The sequence below is a fragment of the Cetorhinus maximus genome, chromosome 22 (assembly GCF_964194155.1).
Source record: "Cetorhinus maximus chromosome 22, sCetMax3.hap1.1, whole genome shotgun sequence".
Classification (NCBI taxonomy): Eukaryota; Metazoa; Chordata; class Chondrichthyes; order Lamniformes; family Cetorhinidae; genus Cetorhinus; species Cetorhinus maximus.
Window position 1 is genome coordinate 31630247 of NC_135900.1, and position 24608 is coordinate 31654854.

The following is a 24608-nucleotide window of genomic DNA, read 5'->3' on the forward strand; positions in this document are numbered from 1 at the left end:
ATCCTAAAATTCCTAATTGACCTGAATCCCAGTTACACATCCCCTTTAAGGCAAAATAGATTTTAGATTTAAAACAAACCCAGCAGATTGACACAGTATCCACTTGACAGTGGAATTCCAAATGGTTTGTCTCCAATGTCAGTTACTTTACGTAGCAGACTTATGCACAAATGGCTGAAGGCTTCTTGAAGGCAGTTTCACACACTCCTGTTATATCTTACATGGCCTTTTCCACATAGACTTTCATTCTCCTTTATATATGTTTCTTTCTTTTTTATAAATTCAATTGTTCCATATGTCTTTGAAACTGTATCTTCCTCATAATAGAAAAACATTCATGTTGCCAATATTGTCAGCTACCTTTGGGAAAAATAAACACACTCCTTAGCCTTGCTTATCTAGCTATTGTAAACAGACTTTGAAATCCAACAATCCCTTCATTTATCTAAAAATGCAAATTCCCTTCACACCTTACATGTTAAGCCAACATCCATGTTTATTTATTAGCATGTCAAGCACATTCCTACACCTAGCTTCTTTTGATGATTTTAAGCTTGCAGTCTACTTGACTCCAAAAGTAATTAAATCACACAGACAGATCCAACTATAATCACATGCGTAAACCTACTTCACAATAAACCAGATAATATTATGAAAATTATTATACTTCTGTCACAAACTAGTATCTTCCGAGGCTTACAGTTCATTTATTATTTAAGACAAATGCTCAAGGCATCGAAACAACTATGTATAATCTTCTTCTAAATCACTTTAACATTATAATTTGTTTCTAAATCTTTTCCTTCAGTCCAGTTGCAAACAAATCTGCAAATCTTAAAAGATTAAAGCTGATCAATATGCAAGTCATTGCTAAAATAGCAGACAAAGCCCCCTGGATCAGTCTATTAAAGTCCCCTAGATCAGGGTATTTTTGCTGACCTCACTCTCATCACACAGTGTTACAAAAGCCAGCTGATTGTTGGATTAATTTGCAGTGAAACAATAAGCCTAGCTTTCATAATCCCAAATAAAACTGAAAGAGTCTGTTCATATTGTAATTCATAAGGGGAAAAGAGGTCCTAAAAGCAAAACATCAGTGAGCATCGTTTATCAAGGACATCAGGTAAAGTTACATTTCCAACAGGAATCTGCAACAGCTGCAGCTCTGTCTAGAAATATGAACTTTTCATTAAACAGCATTAGCCGGTGAAAGATAGCTATATTTATTGATAAAGCAGGTTTATCCTGCAAAGTAAATAATATATCAGATACACCATTAGCGTTGACAGGGCGTCTACATAACATTTCTCTTCCACAGTCCTCTTGTGACAAAACAAGCATTTTGTAGATTTCTCAAAATAGTTTGGTAGGGAATCTGCTGTGTTATCTTAATCACTAAATGGAGCCAAAGTATAAACTTTCTAGTGCTACTTTTCAAATATGTTAAACATAGGATGACATTGTAGTGGTAATGTCACTGGACTAGTAATCCAGAGGCCCAGGTTAATGCTCTGGGGTATGTGGGTACAAATCCCACCATGGTAGTTAGTGGAATTTAAGTTCAATTAATAAATCTGGAATTGAAAGCTAGTCTCAGTAATGGCAACCATGAAACTATATCTTCAATTTGGTTCACTATTGTCCTTCAGGGAAGGGACTCTGCTGCCCTTACCCAGTTTGGCCTACATGTGAATCCAGACCCATAGCAACCTGGTTGACTCTTAGCTGCCGTCAGAAATGGCCTAGCACACCAAGGGCAATTAGGGATGGACAACAAATTGTCATCGACAATTTTAGCAGTGAGAACTGTGGCCATTCGTATCGATATCTTTAATGGAGTCAGAATGGTGGCTGCCTTGTAATCAACATCCAGATCCCACAAAAGAATTTAAAAAAATACTTTACAGGACAAATACTCTTCCAATATGTCTTCACTAAACAACTTTCAGGACAGAAAACAGGACATAACCCAACACACTATACACTCCTAAACTGTATTCATGTCTGCAGAGGATTTAATGTCCACCTTGACAAGATTCCCATTATTGGGGCTTTGATTGTTATCTGTACAAATGCATCCCTGCTGGCCAAGCTTTAAAAAAAAAGAGGGAATGTTAATGTGCTCGTCCTATTAAGTGTGGATTAATAGAATTCTTGAGAAGCTCTTTACTTTTCTGTATTGTGAATTTTAAATATAAATATTTTACACAATAGTATTGTTGGAATTTAGATATTGACCTTATTCTGGACAAAAGCTGTTGGTGAAATTACGATTTCATTTGCCACCATTCTGACTCCGTGAAAGATATCATACAAGTGGCCACAGTTCTCACTGCTAAAAGTCTGTAAGTCTTTGGCCTAAAAATTACACTGTGAGATATTATGTTATGCATTTAATGAATTCACATCAAATTCTTTTGTTGTCTATTTTAACTGAGACATTATCCATTAAAATAATCAGATTGTGTTTTGTTAAAATAATGGTCTGAGGAATTTGATGTGAACGTGTGAAGCAGCCATAAATAAAACTGCACAATAATTTACAGACTTTTAGAATACGGGAATGAAGCAATGAGATTCCAATTCACTTCATCAAGATTCTGGTTCAGGAATTATTCTGACCTCGTCCCATTGCTCCTTGTTCATTCAGAAATAAACCCTTTAGTGAACTTTTCAGATCTTTACAACATAGATCTATTGTGCAAATCCGCAATTGGCCCTCATAGTTCAGCAATGTCAATTTGCTACATTTAGCAAAGGAATTCAAAGTCTTTCGTAAAATCTACACATCCTAAATTTCGCAAACCCAGAGAAACTGAGAAGCTGAGAACAGTCAAATGCTACAAAGGTTTGCACCTGGCATTCAACATTAAATGCCACTTACCATTTTCAAAGGGTCAGCATTAATTCACTGGACATTCTATCTACTTACGCACGACAATACACCCTTAATTCTGTAAGTATTTACTACGTTTAATATCAGCTTAACAGCATGTAGGGATATTTACGATTCACTTGGATGCCCATTAATTCTGTGAACATTACTTCACCCTAACACATCATTTCTACTTACATTTCTATACTGCTTTCCCACATATAGGGGACTATCTGAGAATTTTACAGGATGATGGACAAATAGTGGTCCCTACGCAATAGGGAAAGGTAGGCAAATATTTTGGGGAGGAGGCAAAGAAAAAGGCAAAGAGAAGGATGTTAAGGAGACTTTTAAAAGCAGGGAGGTGCTGAGGAAGAAAGCTGTGGGGAAGAAATTCCTAAAGCTGAAGCCTTGAGTGGTGGAGTACATCTGTTGCATGCTTTAACCTCAACTATGGTATCCTGCATCAGTCAAAGCTAACAGGTCTTTTAATGGGAAAAATATCTTAAGCAGGAGAGTTAGGAGAAATAGAAAGCACCCACCGCTCAAAGAATGGACATTTCCACAGAAGATCATGCTGCTGGTTACCTGATACACTTTGCCTGTTGGAATCAGTATCTCCATTATTGGAGGTGGAGTTGCTGGGGGCAGTATTGTCCACACCACCAAGCAATGGTCGTAAGTGGCTGACTGAAACTTGCTCAATAAAAGATGTTCCATACTTTCGAAAATACCACCATTCAAATATCTGTGGATCAAAGAAAAAAATCAGTGTTGATTAAACCTGAAAATCTGGAACAACCTTTAAGATTGCTTCTGTAGTGGACACCCGCCCCTAAGTCTAAAGCAATTATTTAGCGTTAAAAAGTCATGCACAACTTAAAGTTAATGTGACATTTACAATAAATTTATTCAAAGATAAATGGGAAGAGGTTCCATTTTTCTCTGCTGACCGTGCATGAGGATTAGTACGTGTGTAGTCAGCCAATTAAAAGTAATTCAAGGTTTTTGGCAACAGAAAGAATATGGCCCATCAACTTGAATGAACAGGTTTAATATTTTTAAAGGATTATGTATCATTACATAGTATTTAGAGGAAAGAAACAGGCCATTCAGCTCCACAGGTCCATGAGCTTTCCCTTAAATGCATGCATGCTATTCGTCTCAATGACTCCTTAGGAAATCCACATTCTGGCTGCATTTTCTGATTGGTCGGCAGTTCCATTTGGTGGGCGGAGTCTACGCACATGCCTTAGTTACTGTGCTCCAATTCCAGTCACTCCCCAGCCTCCATTACTGCCGCTCCCCAGCTCTTGGTGCACCTGGCCTTTGTTACTGGGCTCTATTTCTCGCTGTTCCCTGGCCCTGATTACTGCCCCCAGCCCCCGCCACCCACTAGCCTCACCTACTGTGCTCTTGATGATGATGAGGAGTGGCTGGGGGTTGGAAATGGCATAGTAAAAAAGAGATGGGATGGGGATGATATGGGAGGGATGAAAGGAATGGGATGGGTATGGCATGAGAAGGATAGCATGGGAGGGATGGAGTGGAATGAGATGGGTATTTAAAGATACTAATTTCACGCAAATGTTTTGCAAATCTCTGCTAGTATATACTTAACACACACATTATTTTGGTTAAAGCAAAGTCAACCACTAGGATAGTCTGCACTTAGAGATATTGATGATCAGTCAGATGCAGTAACAAAATTCAAAACTGGTCAGCTTCAGGTCAGAGATATTGGCAATTTTTTGTTGCCTTTCTTCAGATGGCGTTGTTTACAACATACTTCTCTCTGCCCCAGTCATTTTCTGCTAAGAATTATTAGGATTTTGTCCGCCTTCATTTGTCAGGAGTGGGTCCAGTCAATATTTATTCTCAACAAATTCCACTAAACCAGGTTACCTGGTCATGGGTCTTATTGATTTTTGAACGTCCTGTGCACAAATTGACTCCTCTTTTACAACAGGAGCTACATTTCAAACCTATGTAATTGGCTATGAAGTGCTTTGGGAAGTCCTGAGTTTGTGAAGGTGCTATATAATGCAAGTTTCTTCTTTCCTGCTGGTGAAAGAATGGCCAAAACTAGAATTCTAATACTCTATCAAATAAAAATGTCATTTAAAAATAATTTATTTTTTCTCCATCTTTGACTAGATCAGCATTCCTGGCAGCCTTGAGGCATGGGCATTCATTTTTTTTTTTATTCATTCACGGGATATAGGTAATAGTACTTCAACAGAGGCAATGGGATAGAATTTCAATGGGGTTCTCCCAATCTCTTTGTGGAACTCAGGAGAATCCCTGGAGGAACAGTGTAAAGGGCGGTTTATGTTGCTTCCCAGAGACTTCTGCCAAAGTTATAGCAGATGACTGGGAGAACACCTGTACAAATTCTATCCGTGGATTTACTATTGTGTTTTCAACACCTGACAGGGGGTGAAGGATTGTTTAAAAATATTCAAGCTGTACCATATTGGTGAAAATATGTTTAATAAATCTCTTTCTAGTTTATGAGAGTGTATGTGCACGCAGGTGTATGAAATGTGAGGGGGAGAATTTTGCTGCCATGCCTTGATGTGTTGAATGCACCCAACAGTAAACACCTTCCGCCTAACATAAATAATACATGGTGTTACCGAACAGGAGGGACTGTTTACATTGTGACCATTCATTGGATTTCAGAACACAATGTGATTCTGTAATAAAACAGACATTTCAAAATCACGTTGAAAAGTATTTATATTAAAAAAGATCCATGTGCAATATCCTGGCAGATCCTGCATTTATCAAAGGACACCCAGCAGGGCAGGGCGGTAAGTGGTGAATTACCTAAAGTAAAACACTCACAGCATCATCCACGTGACATACAGAGCTGAAGAGAACACACGTTATGGAGTCTGTCAGGTGGCACTATATTATCTTTGATCCATTGCTTATTGGTATGAAGTCTTTATCTCATTAGTGATGAATGTGACATACTCCCAGTACTGTACCTTCCCAGGTCAAATAAATAATGTATCCTTCAAATAAATAATGTTTATCCTTCACCACTTCCTGTACATTACTGCCTGCCAGCCCACTTTACTATCTCTGAATAGAGAGGATTGTACAGTAAGCTTATCTATTCACCAGTCTCAACAAATGTCTTTTAAGTTCAGAAGTATTGAACCAAAAAAAAACTTTACACAAACTTGAGTCTTGCTCACCCCACACTCAATGCTGTGGGATGTGTGCTCAGTGAAGAGCTGGGTGATCACTCTCCAAAATAACAGCAAAGCCTTTAAATCCAAAAGGCTCAAATTACCTTTACGCAAATCGATTCCAAATTAATAGAAAAAAAAACAAGCACAGGAATGCCACAGCCTCACATTCCAGCCTGAATACTAAAACACATCCATACAGGGTTTCATAAGTGAGTGCATTGCAGTCCCATGAGGCAAACTCAATGAGAATTTAAAAGCAAAAATCTGCAGATGCCGGAGATCTGAGATAAAAATAGCAAAAACTGGAAACACTCAGCAGGTCTGGCAGTATCTGTGGAGAGAGAAAGAGTTAATGTTTCAAGTCAAATTATGGCTTTTTACAGAACTCTCTTTATTCTGAGTAAGAGTCATATATGACTTGAAACACTGGCTGGGATTTTCAACAGCTGTGACCATCTTGGCCATTAACTCTGTTTCTCTCTCCCCAGGTGCTGCCAGATCTGCTGAATATTTTCAGCATTTTCTGTTTCAATGAGAATTTAAACAGTAGTGAAGCAGCTCAATGCAGCACAAACACAGCAACAGTGCTGCTACCCAGCCATAAACACTGCTCTTTCAATGCAGGGGAACTAGATTGCGACAAGCTAGGGCATGACAAGTACAAGCAAACCATCACATCAGGCAGTTAACAATGTCCCAGCAGTGGAGATGACAATAGAGCCAATGCCAAGCTCCAGATATGGTAATAAGATAAGTGTTTGAACTGTGAGAGGAATTAAGACAAATGAATAATTAATAAGCAGGCAGCATTTGACCGAATGTGGCATCAAGAACTGGAGTCAATGAGAATCAGGGGGAAAATCTCTGCTAGTTGGAGTCATACCTAACACAAAGGAAGATGGTTGTGGTTGTTGGAGGTCAATCATCTCAGTTCCAGGACATCACTGCAGGAGTTCCTCGGGATAGTGTCCCAGGCCCAACCATCTTCAACTGCTTCATCAATGATCTTCCTTCCACCATAAGGTCAGAAGTGGGGATGTTCGCTGACGATTGCACATTGTTCAGCACCATTCGTGACTCCTCAGATACTGAAGCAGTCCATGTCCAAATGCAGCAAGACTTGGACAATATCCAGGTTTGGGCTGAAAAGTGGCAAGTAATGTTCGCGCCACACAAGTGTCAGGCAATGACCATCTCCAACGACAGAGAATCTAACTGTCACCCCCTTGACATTCAATGGTATTACCATCGCTGAATTCCCAACTAACAACATCCTGGGGGCTTCCATTGACCAGAAAATGAACTGGACTAGCCATATAAATACTGTGGCTACAAGAGCAGGTTAGAGGCTAGAAATCCTGCAGTAACTCACCTCCTGACTCCCCAAAGCCTGTTCACCATCTACAAGGCACAAGTAAGGAGTGTGATGGAATACCCTCCACTTGCCTGGATGAATCCAGCTCCAACAACATTCAAGAAGCTTGGCACTATCCAGGACAAAACAGCCCGCTTGATTGCACCCCATCTGCAAACATTCACTCCTTCCACCACCTACGCACAGTGGCAGCAGTGTGTACCATCTACAAGATGCACTGTAGGAACTCACCAAGCCTCCTTGGACAGCACCTTCCAAACCCACGGCCACTACCATCTAGAAGGACAAGGGCAGCTGATACAGGGGAACACCACCACCTGGAAGTTCCCCTCCAAAACACTCACCATCCTAACTTGGAAATATATCACCATTCCTTCACTGTCGCTGGGTAAAAACCCTGGAACTCCCTCCCTAAGAGCACTGTGGGTTGACCTACACCACATGGACTGCAGCGGTTCAAGAAGGCAGCTCACCACCACCATCTCAAGGGCAATTTGGGATAGGCAATAAATTCTGGCCTAGTCAGCAATGCCCACATCCCATGGTGAATAAAAAAAAACTATACTAACTGCAGAATGGCATCAAAAACATTGAATATAAATGACTACAGCCATACTGGACCTGTGCAGCAAAATAGTATATATCTCTGGTAATTGTGCTAATAACTCCTTTCCTTTCCTCTATCTAGATTGATAGATGTTAACCATAATGTTTAACAACATAACACTGCCTTCAGCAGGCTCAGCTTCAGTCTGGGTAGAAGGCTTCAAAATCCATTAAAGGCTGACCTCGATTTCTGTCGAACAGACAATATGATCTGAGATGAACTGTTTGAAAAAGCGTCAAAACACATCATCATGTTTCAAGAAGCTAAGGATGGAGTGCCTTGAAATCAGCAGCAGATGCATAAAGAAGTACAGAAAGTATAATAGTGTGCTAGTAAATACAGTGTGCTAATAATCCTTCCATAAACTATCCTAAATGAAATGAGTACTGTCCACTGCTGTGCCTCCTTCCCTTCTAATTATTCACCATCCTAAAGATATTTAGTCGTTTGAAAAAGGGAGAGGAGTCCAACCAGTGGCACAAATGAAAACACACAAAAGTCACAACTGTCAGCAGTTCATCTTACAATATTCTCACCACTTGGTCAGAAGGTCATCAGTTCAAGTCACATTCCAGAGACTAGAGTGCAGAAATGTAGGCTGACAATCCAGTGCAGTACTGAGGGTGTGCTGCACTGTCAGGGGTGCGGTTTTTCGAATGAAGTGTTAAAAACAAGGCCCAATCCGCTTTCTTAGGTAAAAAAAATCCCATGGCTTGATTTTGAAGAAGAGCAGGGGAGTTATCCGTGTTGTCCCGCCCAATATCCATCCCTCAATTAAAATCACTAAAATGAATGATCCAGTTATCAACACGTTATTGTTTGTTGGAGCCAGTTTTGTGCAAATTTTCTGCTGCAATTTTTTCATTGCAACAGTGTAATGTTTCCACCATTACTACACTTCAAAAGTACTTCATTGGCTGTGAAGTGCTTCGAGATGTCCCGGGGTCATGAAATGTGTTGTATAAATGCAAGTTTTTATTTCTATGTAATTGGAAAAAGAGGCAGGCAGCTCCAGGACTTGAATCCAGAGACCTTGCAGTTCCAGTGAAGAAGCACTTCCAAGAATCCTATCTGAATTCAGCAGCAGTAGGTATTCCTTGGGTGGAATTTTCCATTCTGGTGATTAAGTCTGGTGGCGGTTGGGAAAGCCGGTGTGGTTCCTGCTGGATGACGGCACAACTAAACATGTGCGATCTTCCACTGTTCAGCTCATTAAGCATGCAAGTGTGGTAAGCACGGCAAAACTCATGGCAGGTGGGCAGGAAGTTGCCCGTCCCGCCATCACCTCATGGGGTCAAAGGTCCTGGCACCATATTTAAAAGGCAGCCAGATAGACATTCGCTCATTACAGGCCAGGAGCTGCTTGTTATTCCTCCAGAGTCCTTGCGACCGCAGCTCGTAATGGAGAAGTTGGCAGATGTGAACCACAACATCCTGGGACATCAGCGGGCACCTCCGGCATTACCCTTTGCTCACCTCTAGATCAGAGCAGCACTGGTGATACACCCATGCTCGGGCCAATGCTCGCCATTGCAGTGATCCATGTTCACCAGCTGCTTGACCTTACAGAGGCCCCACTGCCTTTTGATGCTCAGTACCAACTGGCAACGGGCCCTCTTTCTCCACATCTGGACGGGAGCCATTATCAAGGTGGATTTGCCTGCAGCCTGCATCAGCGAGATCTGAGTGGATGCATTAACAAATTGAACTGATACATTTAGTGAGCATGTCCTTTACAGGCTTTCCTCCATCTCAAAGCCAGCAGGCCAGTGCTAAGCCTATTGCCTGGCCTCCGTCTAGACATGGCATCCCCATCCCACCCCTTCTATGTAAAGGACATCCTGGAGGGCCACTGCTGGGTGTTCCCCCCATTCATACATGTCTGCCTATGGAGACATTGCTCTGTGACCAGGGTGATGACAGCCATGTGCAAGCAGCCTCCCTCTGACACTATTCCGCTTGTCTCCACTACCCTAGAGACTCTATAGAGACACCTTTGCCTTGGAAACATAGAAAGACTAACCGCCTGAGTCCTCTTTGGCCAAGACCATTCACCCAGGAGGATGGCTGCCCTCCACCAGCCCTGCCCCTTGCACACATCCATCTTCCTCCCTCCCTGCCTCTGAGAGCAGCCAATGGCAAATGGTCCATGGTGAACGGCATAACCCTAACCCTAAACCCCACCCCCTTCCCCAGTCACTCTCCCTCCCTTCCTCGGTAAGCCTGCCTCCCCTGTCCAGCCTTCGTTCCACCCTTCCACCCTACCGCCAGACCCCCCACCGCCAAATTCCAGCCTTCCTGTGTCTCCCATTTCCAGCCTTGGCGCTGCGTTTGCTACCAGCATTCGAGTGAAGTTATATGAGGTCCCCAAGAAGGCAAAAGCAACATCTACTGACCTCAAAGTTGTGGAAGAGGTGAAGCTCGTCAGGTGCATGCCACTTATATAGAGTTGTAAAACTGAGTGCTCTAAATTCTCACTGGCGGGGTGCTTAATTTGGAGGACAAACCTAATTCCGACGAGATGGCCTTTGAAGATGCATGCATGAGATGTTAAATGATTGCAAATGGGGCTCCCGACGTTGTTCGTCAGGAAACTTGACCTGCCTTTAACCTGCCACCAAAGTTGGGAGAACAAAATTCCAAACTTTTCTGCTGGTGGGAAACTGACTTTTTCCAATCGTGCCAAATTAAATGCCCCCGCCTGCCACAAATCCCACCACTGGCAGGAGCAGAAAATTCTTAAGAACTGAATTTGTGAGCCTTCTTGATTGCAGTGGCAGGCAAATCCATGTCTTTAGTGACCGTCTATCGAAGCATTAGTATTAAAATGCTTGCAAAAAAAAAAAATCAAGAAATTATAATAGGTGGAAAAACTGAAAAAGTTCAGAATGTTAGACAGGCTCACCAGCAGGCTGGATAATCCTCCATCTGATTCTGCAACCATTATTTACGTCCCTATTATTATTTTTATTAATATTAATGATGATATTTACTCACCAAAATAAGCCCGGAGATCAAAGATGATGTGCCTGTCAGAGCAACGTAGAATTTGGGGGTTAATGTATTCAAAAACATACTCACTGCAAAAGAAAGAAGAGAAAGAAACATTAACATTCATCTTCAAAGGCAAAAGCACAGTTCTACAGCATTTTAATAAAACTTATAAAGTGTCTTGGATTACAATTTTACCCAACTTCATGTAACAATCATTGTAAGCAACATGCATATGTGCACTATAGATTTCAATTTATTATCCCACAATTTACAATTATGAATACTCTTCAAAAACAGTGCTTGTCTCAGAGCTTAACAGCTGGTTATAGTAGTGTACTGGTTCTGTTACTGAACTCTCTAAACTAGAGGGATACAGTTGACGTTTCGAATCTGTATGACCCTTCATCAGAACTAAAACATATGTCTTAGTTCTGATGAAAGGTCATATGGACTCGAAACGTTAACTATACCCCTCTCTGCAGATGCTGTCAGACCTGCTGAGTTTTTCCAGCTAATTTTGTTTTTGTTCTAGATCTCCAGTATCCACAGTATTTTGCTTTTCTCTAACCTAGAGGCCTGCTTGAATAATCCAGAGAGCCTGAATTCCAATATCATGTTTGAGAATATGAATTTAGTTTTTTTTGAAAAAAGCCTGGAAATAAACTAGTCTCGGTAACCATAAAACTGGAGATTGTTGTAAAACCCCAACTAGTTCACTAATTCCTTCTCTGTAAAGAATGAAACTTGGTTTATATGTGGCTGGCTGACTCTTAATTGCCTCCTGAAGTATCCTAGCAAACAACATTCAGTTGTGTCAAACTATTGTGGTTCAAGAAGGCGGCCCACTGCCACCTTCTCATGGCAATTTAGGGATGGGCAACAAATGTTAGCCTTACTAGCAATGTCCATATCCAGAGAATAATTTTCCAAAACTATTAAGTTTTATTTTTACTTTCTTGATTTACCATGTCACGAGAGCAGTAGGTACTGAAAGGTATGGTGGAGAATCTTTCAAGCAGAATCACAGAATCATTGATGCACAAACGTGCAATAGGACAAAATCTGGTCAACTGTCATCACATTTATGGGTGAGAAATATTCATCATGAGCTTTATGATTTGTATATTTATTAAGCAGTGCAAGCTATTTTTTAAACATTAAAAACATTGCATAAACAGAATTTGGCCATATGACCTGAAATGGTCTCATTTGGTCCTACACCTTCCAACATTGCATCATCAGGTACACAGCCAGACACACAGTTTACCCCACTCATGAGTTAATACATCTCTGCATGAGAAATAGATCCTACCATTCTCTGTTGAGTACCAACCGTGTATACTCCTGGCTGCCACACATTCTGAATGCTTATTTAGTACAAGAGCAAAGCTGAAGACCATTTAGTGACTACCTGTGCATTGGTATTGCCATTTTGCTAAAGATGTGCGGACAATCAACACTTGCCTTTTAAAATGCACTCAAATGTAAACTCAGATAAGAACTTTACAAAGTTAAAAGGGTCATTTCATGTCAAGAACTCCTGGCTTGCAAGCCAGAAATTATTGAATGCAAACTAGACTAGTGAATAAAGGGGAGACGGTGGTGTACTGGTAATGTCACTGAACTAGTGATCCAGAGGCCAAGGCTAATGTTCTGGGGACAGAGATTCAAATCCCAACATGGCAGCTGGTGGAATTTAAATCAATTAATAAAATCTGGAATTGAAAGCTAGTCTCAGACCATGGAACCACCATCGATTGTTGTTAAAAGAAAAACATCTGGTTCACGAATGTCCTTCAGGGAAGGAAATCTTCCATCTTTACCTGGTCGGGCCTATGTGTGACTCCAAATCCACAGCATGACTCTTAACTTCCCTCTGAAATGGTCTAACACATCACTCAGTTCAAGGGCAACTTGGGTTGGGCAACAAATGTTGGCCTTGCCAGTGATGCCCACAGCTCATGAAACACACAAAAAAACACTTGGATAGCAAATATAAATGGCATCAGCTAGGTTGAGACCCTCACCGCCCCCCATTATATTTCCAACATGATTGATTAATTTCAAAAGATACAACCTTGATACACCAACAATAACAAGCATCCAGCAAAGCTGATTCAAATGCATCAAATATAGTTCTGAAGCATGACCTTCAGCAACAGGCTTTTCCTTGTTCTCATCTGTCTAATGCAAGCTAAAAAACTATTCCTAAGCAGTTTACAAATGACACAAACCCTTCTGCTTCTTAAACAAAAACAGAAAATGCTGGAAAAACGCAGCAGGCTTGACAGCATCTGTGGAGAGAGAAACAGAGCTGACGCTTCAAGTCCATATGACTTCTTCAGAGCTACAGAGAAGTAGAAATGTGATGAAATTTATACTGTTTAAGGGGAGGGGTGGAGCAGGTGAAGCTGGATAGAAGGAGAGTTTCTCTCTCCGCAGATGCTGTTAGACCTGCTGAGTTTTTTCAGCATTTTCTGTTTTTTGTTTCAGATTTCCAGCGTCCGCAGTATTTTGCTTTTACCTTCTGCTTTTGTGCTGTTATTGACTGCTTCACAATCACAGCACCACATCAACAATCTAGATTCCAGTCACCAGTTCTCATTTACTGTTATAAGGACTGGATGCCAACTTACTTGAGGCCTTAGTTGGACTACAAGTGCTTAGATTGATAAACACCCACCTATTGTGCTGGAATACAATTCAATGAATGTTGGTGGTCCTCTGGTATCTCATCCAAATGGCTATTCCTTTGCTTGCGCTTAGGTAGTGGATGTCTGCAAGCTATTTTACATCACATTCAAGACTAATGCTATCCTCATCTGACCCCAAGAAAAGAGGTCCTGCATTGGTCACTGAATCGCACGATGGAGCAAGAAGCATAGCTGAACTTTCCTCTTCTTAGCACAGGGGCTGAGACCATTTATAACATGCCAATTAATGTCAAATTATAGATTAGCCAACATATCCATGATTGTGAAAGCAGACTTAGGTCTTTCTGATTTGTATGGCTTAATAATAGTGTGACATATTCAGCTTTTGGCTGCTGGAGAACAGTCACAAGCTGACTTTGACTTTCACATTAAAGAACAGAAGTAGAACACAAAATAGTCTTTCCAGGCTGCAAGTAGCTACAAATCCAGACAGTGTCCTGATCCAATTCATCAATAATAAGTACATTCTTCTCAAAGGTACAGGTCTTACCAATTTACAGCACTTTATATTGACACTTTGTGTGTTAAATGCTCCACACATGGTGCCATAACCTCTCCGTCACAAATTCTCTGTACGCCCACATCCGCACATTGCCCTTATCTGCCATGCCTCCGCTCATCTGCTGCTGTATCCCACATCTATGCTTTTGTTAGCTCCAGGATTATTATTCAAATGCTCTCCTGCCTGTCCTCCCATCTACCACCCTCCATAAACTTAAGATAATCCAAAATTCTGCTGCCTGTGTCCATTTACAAATTTCTTGAAATACCAGTCAAAGACTAGCTGCATTTCTGAAGACCTGAAGAAAGTTGGCCATGGCTGAGATACTGGTGACACTAACATTTGTCCAGACAAACCACTTACCCTCTTAATGCAAACTAATCATGCCTGCTCTCGCTCTCCCACACAGAGGTGTTGCTACAGCAGCTCCTGGTTCAGTTTCTCCCTACCAGGTGCCAGCCACAGCTACAACTTTCTGCCTCTCCCTACTCTCTCGGACCCAGACGATCACTACCATCTTGCTGTAAGCCCTAAGCTTTCAAAAAGGTAAAAGGTACAAATTGAGTAAATTAATGAAGAAGCCTAAAAGGTAACTCTCGCATTCGTTTAATACAATTTTTAAAGTTTAAGGTTTGAAAAGCGAACTTTTAAAAGTAAAATCTTAACATTCGGTTCAGTCAATTATTCCAATTTGGCAATGCACTGTGGACCAAATTTGCACAAAGGATTTAAAACCTCTACCACCTCATTGCTAACACAAGGGGGCACTAATGATCCAATCTGAGCGGGGCAAAATAATTTTCAGGCCATTCCTTCCCGGCAATTTATCTGAGTGAGACGTCACTCAAAAATGTGACATAAGCCAACAAAATTTCAGGTCTGTTTAAACTCTGGTAACATTTTGCACTCTAATATACCAGGCACTCTACCTTGTGCATACCTACTTGTTTCAGTAAAAAAAAAGACAAATTACCGCATTGATTTCTACTGTAACCTGATTATGTAAATTCTTGAACATTCGGAGTAATATCCAGTTATGGGCTCAGCTTCAGGCTGAAAATTTTCAATGCTAGTCGACCTACAGATCGGGCTAGCCACTGTAAATGCCATACTGTAAGTCGCTTGAGCAGGCCTCTGCTGTAAATTCAGAGCAATATTTTCCTAATTAGTTTCAGGGTTGTAGCAGACCTCTCAGCTTTGTCTGTACATTTATGTAAATTGCAAACCGCACTGATTTATTCTCCATTTACAAAAGTATTTTTAAAATTTAAACGAAGACCGTGACATCCTTCTTCATGGATATATATGTTAAGAAGCGCTTAAACTGTCTTTGTAGCCTCATATTAGCTCTGCCAGTTGATAATATCCAAGTACTTGCCACACACTTGGGTCTGAATTTTCGCAACAACGGAAAGCCTCTCCGAAAGTGGCAAATCAACTGAAAATCGGAAGTCCCGTCCCCGAATACGGCACCCACCATATCCGTGGGGTCGGGAATGGGGTGGGACTGCATTTCGCGCATGTGTGTTTCACGGAGGCAGCTGCCCACAGAAATCAGTAGCTACCTCCAGTCGTATGATTTTGACGTGAGAGGTGTCTAAAACCCGACCTGGGCAAGTTAGGCCTGGTAGCAATGGGTCCGAACTTTATGGATTTGTTCTGATAGGGGGAGGCGACAGTGTCGTGGTATTGTAGTAATCCAGAGACTCTGGGTGTAATGCTCTGGGGTCCTGGGTTCGAATCCCACCACGACAGATGGTGGAATTTGAATTCAATTTTTAAAAATCTGGAATTAAAAGATGACCATGTCGTAAAAGCCCATCTGGTTCACGAGTGCCGTTTAGGGAAGGAAATCTGCTGTCCTTACCTGGTCTGGCCTCTGAAATGGCCTAGCAAGCCACTCAGTACTATCAAACTGCTACAATGAAACCGGATGGACCACCCGGCATCGACCTAGGCACTGGAAATGGCAATGGCAAACTCAGCCCTGTCAACCCTGCAAAGTTCTCCTTACTAACATCTGGGTGCTAGCCCCAAAATTGGGAGAGCTGTGTCCCAGGCTAGTCAAGCAACAGCCTGACACAGTCACACTCAAAGAATCATATTTTACAGATCATCCCTGGGTATGTCCTGTCCTACCAGGAGGGCAGAGGTGGCAGCACAGTGGTATACAGTCGGGAGGGCGTTGCCCTGGAAGTCCTCAACATTGACTCCAGACCCCATGAAGTCTGATGGCATCGGACTTGATTACCATCCTGCTGATTACCATGTCCCACCATCCCTTGGCTGATTAATCAGTATTCCTCCATGTTGAAAACCACTTGGAGTAAGCACTGAGGGTGGCAAGGGCGCAGAATGTACTCTGGGGTGGGGGACTTCAATGTCCATCACCAAGAGTGGCTCGGTAGCACCACCACTGACTGAGCTGGGCGAGTCCTAAAGGACAAAGCTGCTAGACTGGGTCTGCGGCAGGTGGTGAGGGAACCAACAAGAGGGAAAAACATATTTGACCTCATCCTCACCAACCTGACTGCTGCAGACGCATCTGTCCAAGACAGTATTGGTAGAAGTGACCACCGCACAGTCCTCGTGGAAACCAAGTCCCACCTTCACATTGAGGATATCCTCCAACGTGTTCTGTGGCACTTTCACCGTGCTAAATGGGATAAATTCTGAACAGATCTAGCAACTCAAGGCTGGGCATCCGTGAGGCCCTGTGGGCCATCAGCAGCAGCAGAATTGTACTCTAACACAATCTGTAACCTCATCTATGCCCTCCTGCACTCTTCAATGAAGAGTGCAGGAGAGCATGCCAGGAGCAGCACCAGGAATATCTAAAAATGAGGTGTCAAACTGGTGAAGCAATAACACAGGACTACTTGCGTGCCAAATAGCATAATCAGCAAATGATAGACAGAGCTAGGCGATCCCACAACCAACAGATCAGATCTAAGCTCTGCAGTCCTGCCACATCCAGTCGTGAGTGGTGGTGGACAATTAAACAACTCACTGGAGGGGGAAGCTCCACAAACAGCCCCACGCTCAATGATGGGGGTCGCCACCACATTACTGCAAAAGATAACGCTGATGCATTTGCTACTATCTTCAGCCGAAGTGCAGAGCGGATGATCCATCTTGGCCTCCTCTGGAGGTCCCCCAGCATCACAGATGCCAGTCTTCAGCCAATTTAATTCACTCCACATGACATCAAGAAATGGCTGAAGGCACTGGGTTCTGCAAAGGCTATGGGCCCTGACAATATTCTGGAAATATTACTGAAGACTTGTGCTCCAGAACTTGCCGTGCCCCTAGCCAAGCTGTTCCAGTACAGCTGCAACACTGGCAACTACTCGGCCATGTAGAAAATTGCCCAGGTATGTTGTGTACACAAAAGCAGGACAAATCCGACCCGGCCAATTACCGCCCCATCAGTCTGCTCTCCATCATCAGTAAAGTAATGGAAGGGGTCATCAACAGTGCTATCAAGCAGCATTTGCTTAGCAATAACCTGCTCACTGTCACTGACACATAGTTTGGGTTCTGCCAGGGCCATTCAGCTCCTGACCTCATTACAGCCTTTTGTTCAAACACGGACAAAAGAGCAGAACTCCCGAGGTGAGGTGAGGTAGGGGGCCAGCCATTTTAAAGTTTGATTGACAGCTCCCAACTGGTGGTTGGACTATGAATTCCAATGCTTGTTTTTATAAGGGATTATGCAATTGAATGAAACTTAGCTGTTATAAGGGATAATGCAGTTGAAGGAATATAAATATAGTAAATGGGTTTTAGCGAATGAGAATTTAAAAAATAAAGTCTATAATCCACCTGGAACTTTATTTTATTTAATCTCAGCATGGGTCCTGAGGCATTCCCAAGGTGGGTACTGGCTGAGTTAGCATGGTAGGTGTAAGGAAAAAGGCTGGTGGGTGGGCACAGGTTGGCATGAATTGGTACTGTTACAGACTGGAGGGGGATTAATTTAAACAGTCCTGATTTCTCCTCTCACTACCCGTCTGTAAACAGAAAGGTGTTTTTGATTTTTGATCTCCCCCTAACTGATGGCATATTTTCCCCAACCCTTCAGTTTTGGAGAGAAATAAAGTGTTACCGGGCAAGACTACAATAAAAATAAGAGTCATGCCTTCACATGAGTCCGGAGTCCAGAATCAAAATTCCTATGGCACATTCCTTCAGAGGTTAGCAGGCTGAAACTGTTGCTGGGTGATCCAACTTTCCGGAAGTGAGGGCTTCCACGATGGGAGAAGGCACGTAGAGATGAATTAGTCTTGAAGACACAAATACAGAAGTTCCAATGTTCCAGTAGTTCACAGTGTAGATGAGGGCCAGGCACTTCATCTGGCCAGAGCTCTTTCTGCTGTTACCTGTTAGATGATAAAATGGTAGACTGCCTGGACACAGTTCCACACGGCTATATTACAGGTTCAAGCAGCTTGGGGGAGGTCGTATGACATACCTCCCACCACTTCTCCTGGGTGTTGAACAAAAGATGTATTTTCCCAGGTATAGAATCTTGAGCAATTTAATAGAGGAGCCAGGGTCCCTTTTGTCCTTTACAAACATACTGTCTCCAGTGGCTAGAATTCTTCCTTGGCAACGTAAAGAAGTTTTGTGCAGTTCCGGATGAGTGGGGGGGGTGCATTAGCGCCTTTTCAGCGATAACAAGTTTCTGCTGGTTTCTGAAGGTTAGAAATCCCACTGCTATGAGTCATGGCTAGTCAGGCGGAAGCCTTGTCCGTTTTAAAAATATAAATAGTAATTTTATAAAGTGGCCAGGTTGACATAGATATATATATATATATATATATTTTCTTCCTGTCTTCTGGATGGGACAGTACTAGGTTGGCATAGGGATTATGAGGGCCATGGGGGTGGGTAGGGCTATCGGTTGGCATGGAAGATGAAGGGGCATAGGGTTGGGTAGGGTGCATGAGGTGGCATGGATGGGACATGGTGAGTGAGAGGGGGTGTGAGGGCTGGAGTGCTGTTTTACATTTTTCTGTTTTTTTAAAACTTTGATACCTGTCTCTGCATCAGGCAGCCTTCGCGCTCATCTCGGTGTCACCCGACTCCCAGGGAACCCCGCCACTCCAGATCGAAAATCTGACATTCTGGGCCACTTGCTCCCGAGTTGGGTTTGCAGAGCAGGTAAATGTCCCAACTCTGCGCACCCGACCCGGGAGCGAAAACCCAGGCGTCAATGGTGCATTCTCCATGGCAATGCTTTACCAATCAGAGTTCACTTGCCAACTAATCAGCACTCTCTTCTCAGAGTATAAACCTGTTGTCTCCCCTGACATTGGTATTTTCTTGCAAATTGTCCTGATGTGTGCAAGACGAAAAGCTTTGACAAAAAGAGTCTTTTTTTTGCCAGCAGTACTCAAGTTCTGTACGACCAAATGACTACCTGTAAGGAACACTGGTATCCAAAAGCTTCTAATTGAATTATTTGGTTCAAGATTTCAGTCTTTCCCTTTGATGAATTGGGCAAGCCAATAGAAGACTGTTCATGTATGCGTCGGTATAATTTGGACCAGTTGATGTAAGACTGTTCATGTAAGTTAAATTCAAGCATTTAATACTCTGCAAAATGTAGACAGTATATTCCCAGATGATTGTTTCATACAGAGTTAAGATCAGGGGTTAAGGGTTAAACCAGAGTACTTTGATTAATATTCCTTATAACTAGTCATTCGGTAGTACTGAATTTGAGTACTGCTGAAAAAAACTCTTTTTGTCAAAGCTTTTCGTCTTGCACTCATCAGGACAATTTGCAAGAAAATACCAATGTCAGTGGAGACAACAGGTTTATACTCTGTGAGAAGAGAGTGCTGATTAGATGGCAGGTGGACTCTGATTGGTAAAGGCATCGCCATGGAGAATGCACCAGTTGATGGCAACTGGCAGTTAACTGCCAAACATTGTTTGAAATTTAAACCAGGCAGCTTGACTCTGATTGGATAAGACATTGCCCTGGGGAATGAACCAGCAAATGGCTGTCACTTATTTTGTTTTGCTGAAACAGGCATAATGTGTGTTCATGTTCTTTCTGTCTGAAAAGATCAAGGCCCTGTGTATTAACACATGTAGCTTCCAGTACACACAAATGCACCGCACGGCGAGCCCGGCTGACAACCTAAACTGGCTGCCAGCGCAATTCTTAGCACACTCAGGATTATTTAGCAAATGCTGTCCCATCACAGAATCACATCTAATGTCGGGCACTATGTTTTGAGTTTTGCAAGCACCGGCTGTTTGGGAGTGGTCCGAACGTTGCCTGTTGCAAACAGCGGAAGGGACATGCTGTTTGATATGATCTGCCAGACTTTGGGATGTATGGTATGATGCTAGGTATGTATGCCGTATGTCACCATCAAAGAGAGAGAAGCAGAAGTGCAGAGGAAGACCAAAACAAAGAAATCAGACTGGGAAGAGAGATACAATAGTCTGAACTTATTGGATGAACAAGTGACATAATGTGCGCCATTCCAGAAAGGAAATATGAACATTAAACCTACTAAGAGGAGACACTGTTTTCCCTCTGATTTACACTATGGACAGTTGACATTCATGGCAGTTAGCAGAAGTCTGCATGAGATTATCATTTACGATAGCTGAGCTCCCTCAAACTGTACAGATTCATTCAAGTAAGTGAGCAGTTTAAAACCGATTTTTAACTCAACCAGAAATCTGTCTTACTCACTACATGACAGATGGCAATGACTTTATCCAATAAATCTCATTTCTCATAGCTGAGATGTGATTTCTTCAGGCTGGTTGCAAAATCATGTGAACGTTTCAATTGCTGGAGTTATGCACCACTGTGTTGCATAGATAGATTAAAAACAGCTGCAACACTTATTATGCTGCTTCCTTACACTGTACACAGTCTTCTCTGGTAAATGGAAGTTTGGGTCTACAGTCTGATCAGATGAAAACTTTGATGTGAAGACAGCCCTGAGGGAATCCCAATCGAGAATTCCTCCAGGTTGGTGTCAACTCGGAGGCCACCAAGAATCACTTGGACCTGTGCAGTCTTGCAGGATCCAGAAAAGATCAACCTTGGCTTCCACAGCTCATGACACAACATACAAGACAGATAAAATGCGCAATATGGTACATCCATCACTACGTTCTTATTGGTGCAGTAGGCGACCTTAATTATGTTTCCTCCTCCAGCAAGGAGGACAAGGCGAGTTGAGAAATAAATGCTGGCTATCAGTTCTTAATACTTCTCGCATAAAACTGAAAGATGATAGGGCTTTTGAGCAAGGCACTAATTTTATTTTGATCATTTTATTCACCATACCATTAAAGACAAAAAAAATCAACTAAGCTCGACTAAAATACTCCCTATCCACAAATTTCAATGTATCCATTCCTTATGCAATTTTATAATTAACATTTGGGCACTGCGCTCATCATTTTTCCTTGTGCTTCTGTCCATTGGTTTGTGTAGCAATCTGGTCAGGAGCAGGTGAAAGTCAATGGTGACAAGGCGGGCTAAAGTTTTGAACTCTCATCTATGGCCTAGATTTGATGCAAGTCTTTCCTCTTCCATGCATCCTGGGGAACCAGTCTCTTCTAAGTTGGTTCCCCAACATTATCAGATTATATTTGTCATCCTCACCGATCTACATTGACTTCCTGTCCTCCAAGGAATTGAATTTCATATTGACATCTGCAACTACAAATCCTTACACACTCATCCTACCTTATCTTTACAAACAACATGAGCCCGTTATCTCCTGTATCCACCAGCCCTCAGATTCTGGCCTTGTCAGTTTCTCCCCTTCTGTTGTCTAATCATTGTGGGCAGAGCCATCAGCTGACAAGGAACAGAAAATAGAAGCAGGAGTAGGTCATTCGGCCCTTCGAGCCTGCTCCGCCATTCATTATGATCATTGCCGAACCTCTATCTCAACGCCAGGCTCCCGCTCTCTCCCCATACCCCTTGATGTCCTTCTTAAATATATTCAGTGCATTGGCCTCCACAGCCTTCTGTGGTAGAGAATTCCACAGGTTCAACACCCTCTGAGTGGAGGCGTTTCTCTTCATCTCAGTCCTAAATGGCCCACCCCATATCCTGAGATGGTGACCCCTTGTTCTAGAACCTTCAGCCAGAGGAAACATCATCCCTGCATCCAGTCTGTCCAGGCCTGTCAGAATTTTATATGTTTCAATGAGATCCTCTCTCATTCTTCTAAACTCCAGTGAATACAGGCCTAGTCGACCCAATCTCTCCTCAAACGACAATCATACCATCCCAGGAATCAGTCTGGTGAATCTTTGCTGCACTCCCTCTAAGGCAAGCATATCCTTTCTTAGGTAAGGGGACTAAAACTGCACATAATACTCCAGGTATGGTCTCACCAAAGTCCTGTACAGCTGCAGTAAGACAACCTTGCTCCTGTACTCAAGTCCCCTTACAATGAAAACCAGCATACCATTTGCATTCTTAACTGCTTCCTGCACCTGCATGCTTGCTTTCAGTGACTGCTGTACAAGGACACCCAGGTCCCTTTGTACATCAATATTTCCCAACTCATCACCATTTAAATAATACTCTGCCATTCTGTTTTTCCTATGTGTTTTTTCACATTTATCCACATTATACTGCATCTTCCATGTATTTGCCCACTCACACAACTTGTCTAAATCGCCTTGAAGCCTCTTGACATCCTCCTCACCACTCACATTCCCACCAAGTTTTGTGAGATCAGCAACCTTGGAATATTACATTTGGTTCCCTCATCCAAATCATTGATATATATCGTGAATAGCTGGGGTCCAAGCACTGATCCCTGCTAGTCACCGCCTCCCACTCCAAAAAAGACACATTTATTCCGACTCTCTGTTTCCTGTCTGCTAACCAATTCTCAACCCAACAAATGCCAATATACTACCCCCAAACTCATGTGCTTTAATTTTGCAGACTAACCTCTTGTGTGGAACTTTTATCAAAAGCTTTCTGAAAATCCAAATACACCACATCCACTGGTTCTCCCTTATCTATCCCGCTAGTTCCATCCTCAAAGAATTCCAGCAGGTTTGTCAAAAATGATTTTCCTTTCATAAATCCATGTTGACTTTGACTAATCCCGTTGATATTTTCTAAGTGTCCTGTTATCACATCCTTCATAATAGACCCTAGCATCTTCCCTACTATTGACGATAGGCTAACCAGTCTGTAATTCCCTGTTTGCTTCCTCCCCATTGTTTGAACAGTCAGGGACACTGCTAGTGACCACGCATGCAGGAAGTATCTCCAGCTGCAGCTACGTGAAATCCGCAATTTGGAGCTGGAGCTGCTGCTGGAGTTACTGTGGAGCATCCTGTGTAGATGGCCTGCTTTTATACTTGCTGAATATAGCTTCTGAAAACCTGTTTAAGCCAGTATCTAACTAACTAGCTGTAGCTGCTCGTCCACTCTTTTTTTCTCCCTTCCTGTGCAGCTAAGCCACTCATGGTGCCATGGACTTGGCTGCTGCTACAGCCCCCTGAGAATGCATCTCCCCCAGCAATGTCCCTGGCTTCCCACGTTGCACAGGAGGAACATTCCACGTGGCTGAGCTGCCCTGCCATGACTTACCCTTATATTACTCCCTTTACTTTTACTTCCTCTAGTTTAGAGAATATTAAGGACAGTAGAAATACTCACCAGGTCCAACTTACCAAGGCCACCGCTCTTCTTTCTGAGGAAAGGCAGAAAATGAAAGGATCACCTCCTTCCTTCTTCATTGAACTCCTCACTCACCAAACTCCAACTTAAGCACTCTAATGTAGCCCAAAGCAGTGCAGACAGAAGCAGCACTGTAGATGGCCTACTTTTATACTCTCTAAATATTGTATTTTTGTTCTACTTGGCCTGAGAAGTCTGGGTGAAAATAGTGGCTTAAAAATGAGGGAATATTCCATTCCTCAGTACTAACATCCTATACTTTGATAAGCACCATCCACCCCTCTCTACAACCATCCCCACCCCCGCCCCCAAACCTTAGATTGAATGTCAGTTAAGGTCTGGAGTTGAACTTTAGTCCTAGAAGTAGGAATTCAACCGTAACCAAGGCCCAGTTATTTTCTCTTTCCCTTTCTCTTCCACCTACTCACCAAACCAATAAGAAATATTTAATTAGTCTGTTACTTTGAAACACTAATAGGTTAGTTCAAAGTGCCCTCCAAGGCAAGCTCAAACATCATAAAGATAGTCAACGTTGTACTCATACAGCTACCGTTCCAAATAAACAGCTCAAACTGGTGATCTACATCTATTGAAGTCCTTTAATGTAAGTGAATAATTAGTTTATAATACAGTAA

At 42.4% G+C, this 24608-nt stretch overlaps 1 protein-coding gene across 14 annotated transcripts in view; it reads right to left on the minus strand.

The window, feature by feature from the left end:
• Window positions 1-24608, minus strand: part of LOC144696580 (suppressor of tumorigenicity 7 protein homolog) — a 203600-nt gene that overhangs the window by 62427 nt on the left and 116565 nt on the right. For 13 of the 14 annotated variants that reach the window (XM_078568037.1, XM_078568040.1, XM_078568038.1 and 10 more), the window contains 2 exons: window positions 11061-11143; window positions 3464-3623 (listed from right to left, as the gene is read on the minus strand). In XM_078568037.1, the coding sequence (XP_078424163.1) occupies window positions 3464-3623; window positions 11061-11143 (243 nt within the window). The remainder of the gene's footprint in view (window positions 1-3463; window positions 3624-11060; window positions 11144-24608) is intronic. The other variant, XM_078568029.1, reaches the window with a different exon arrangement.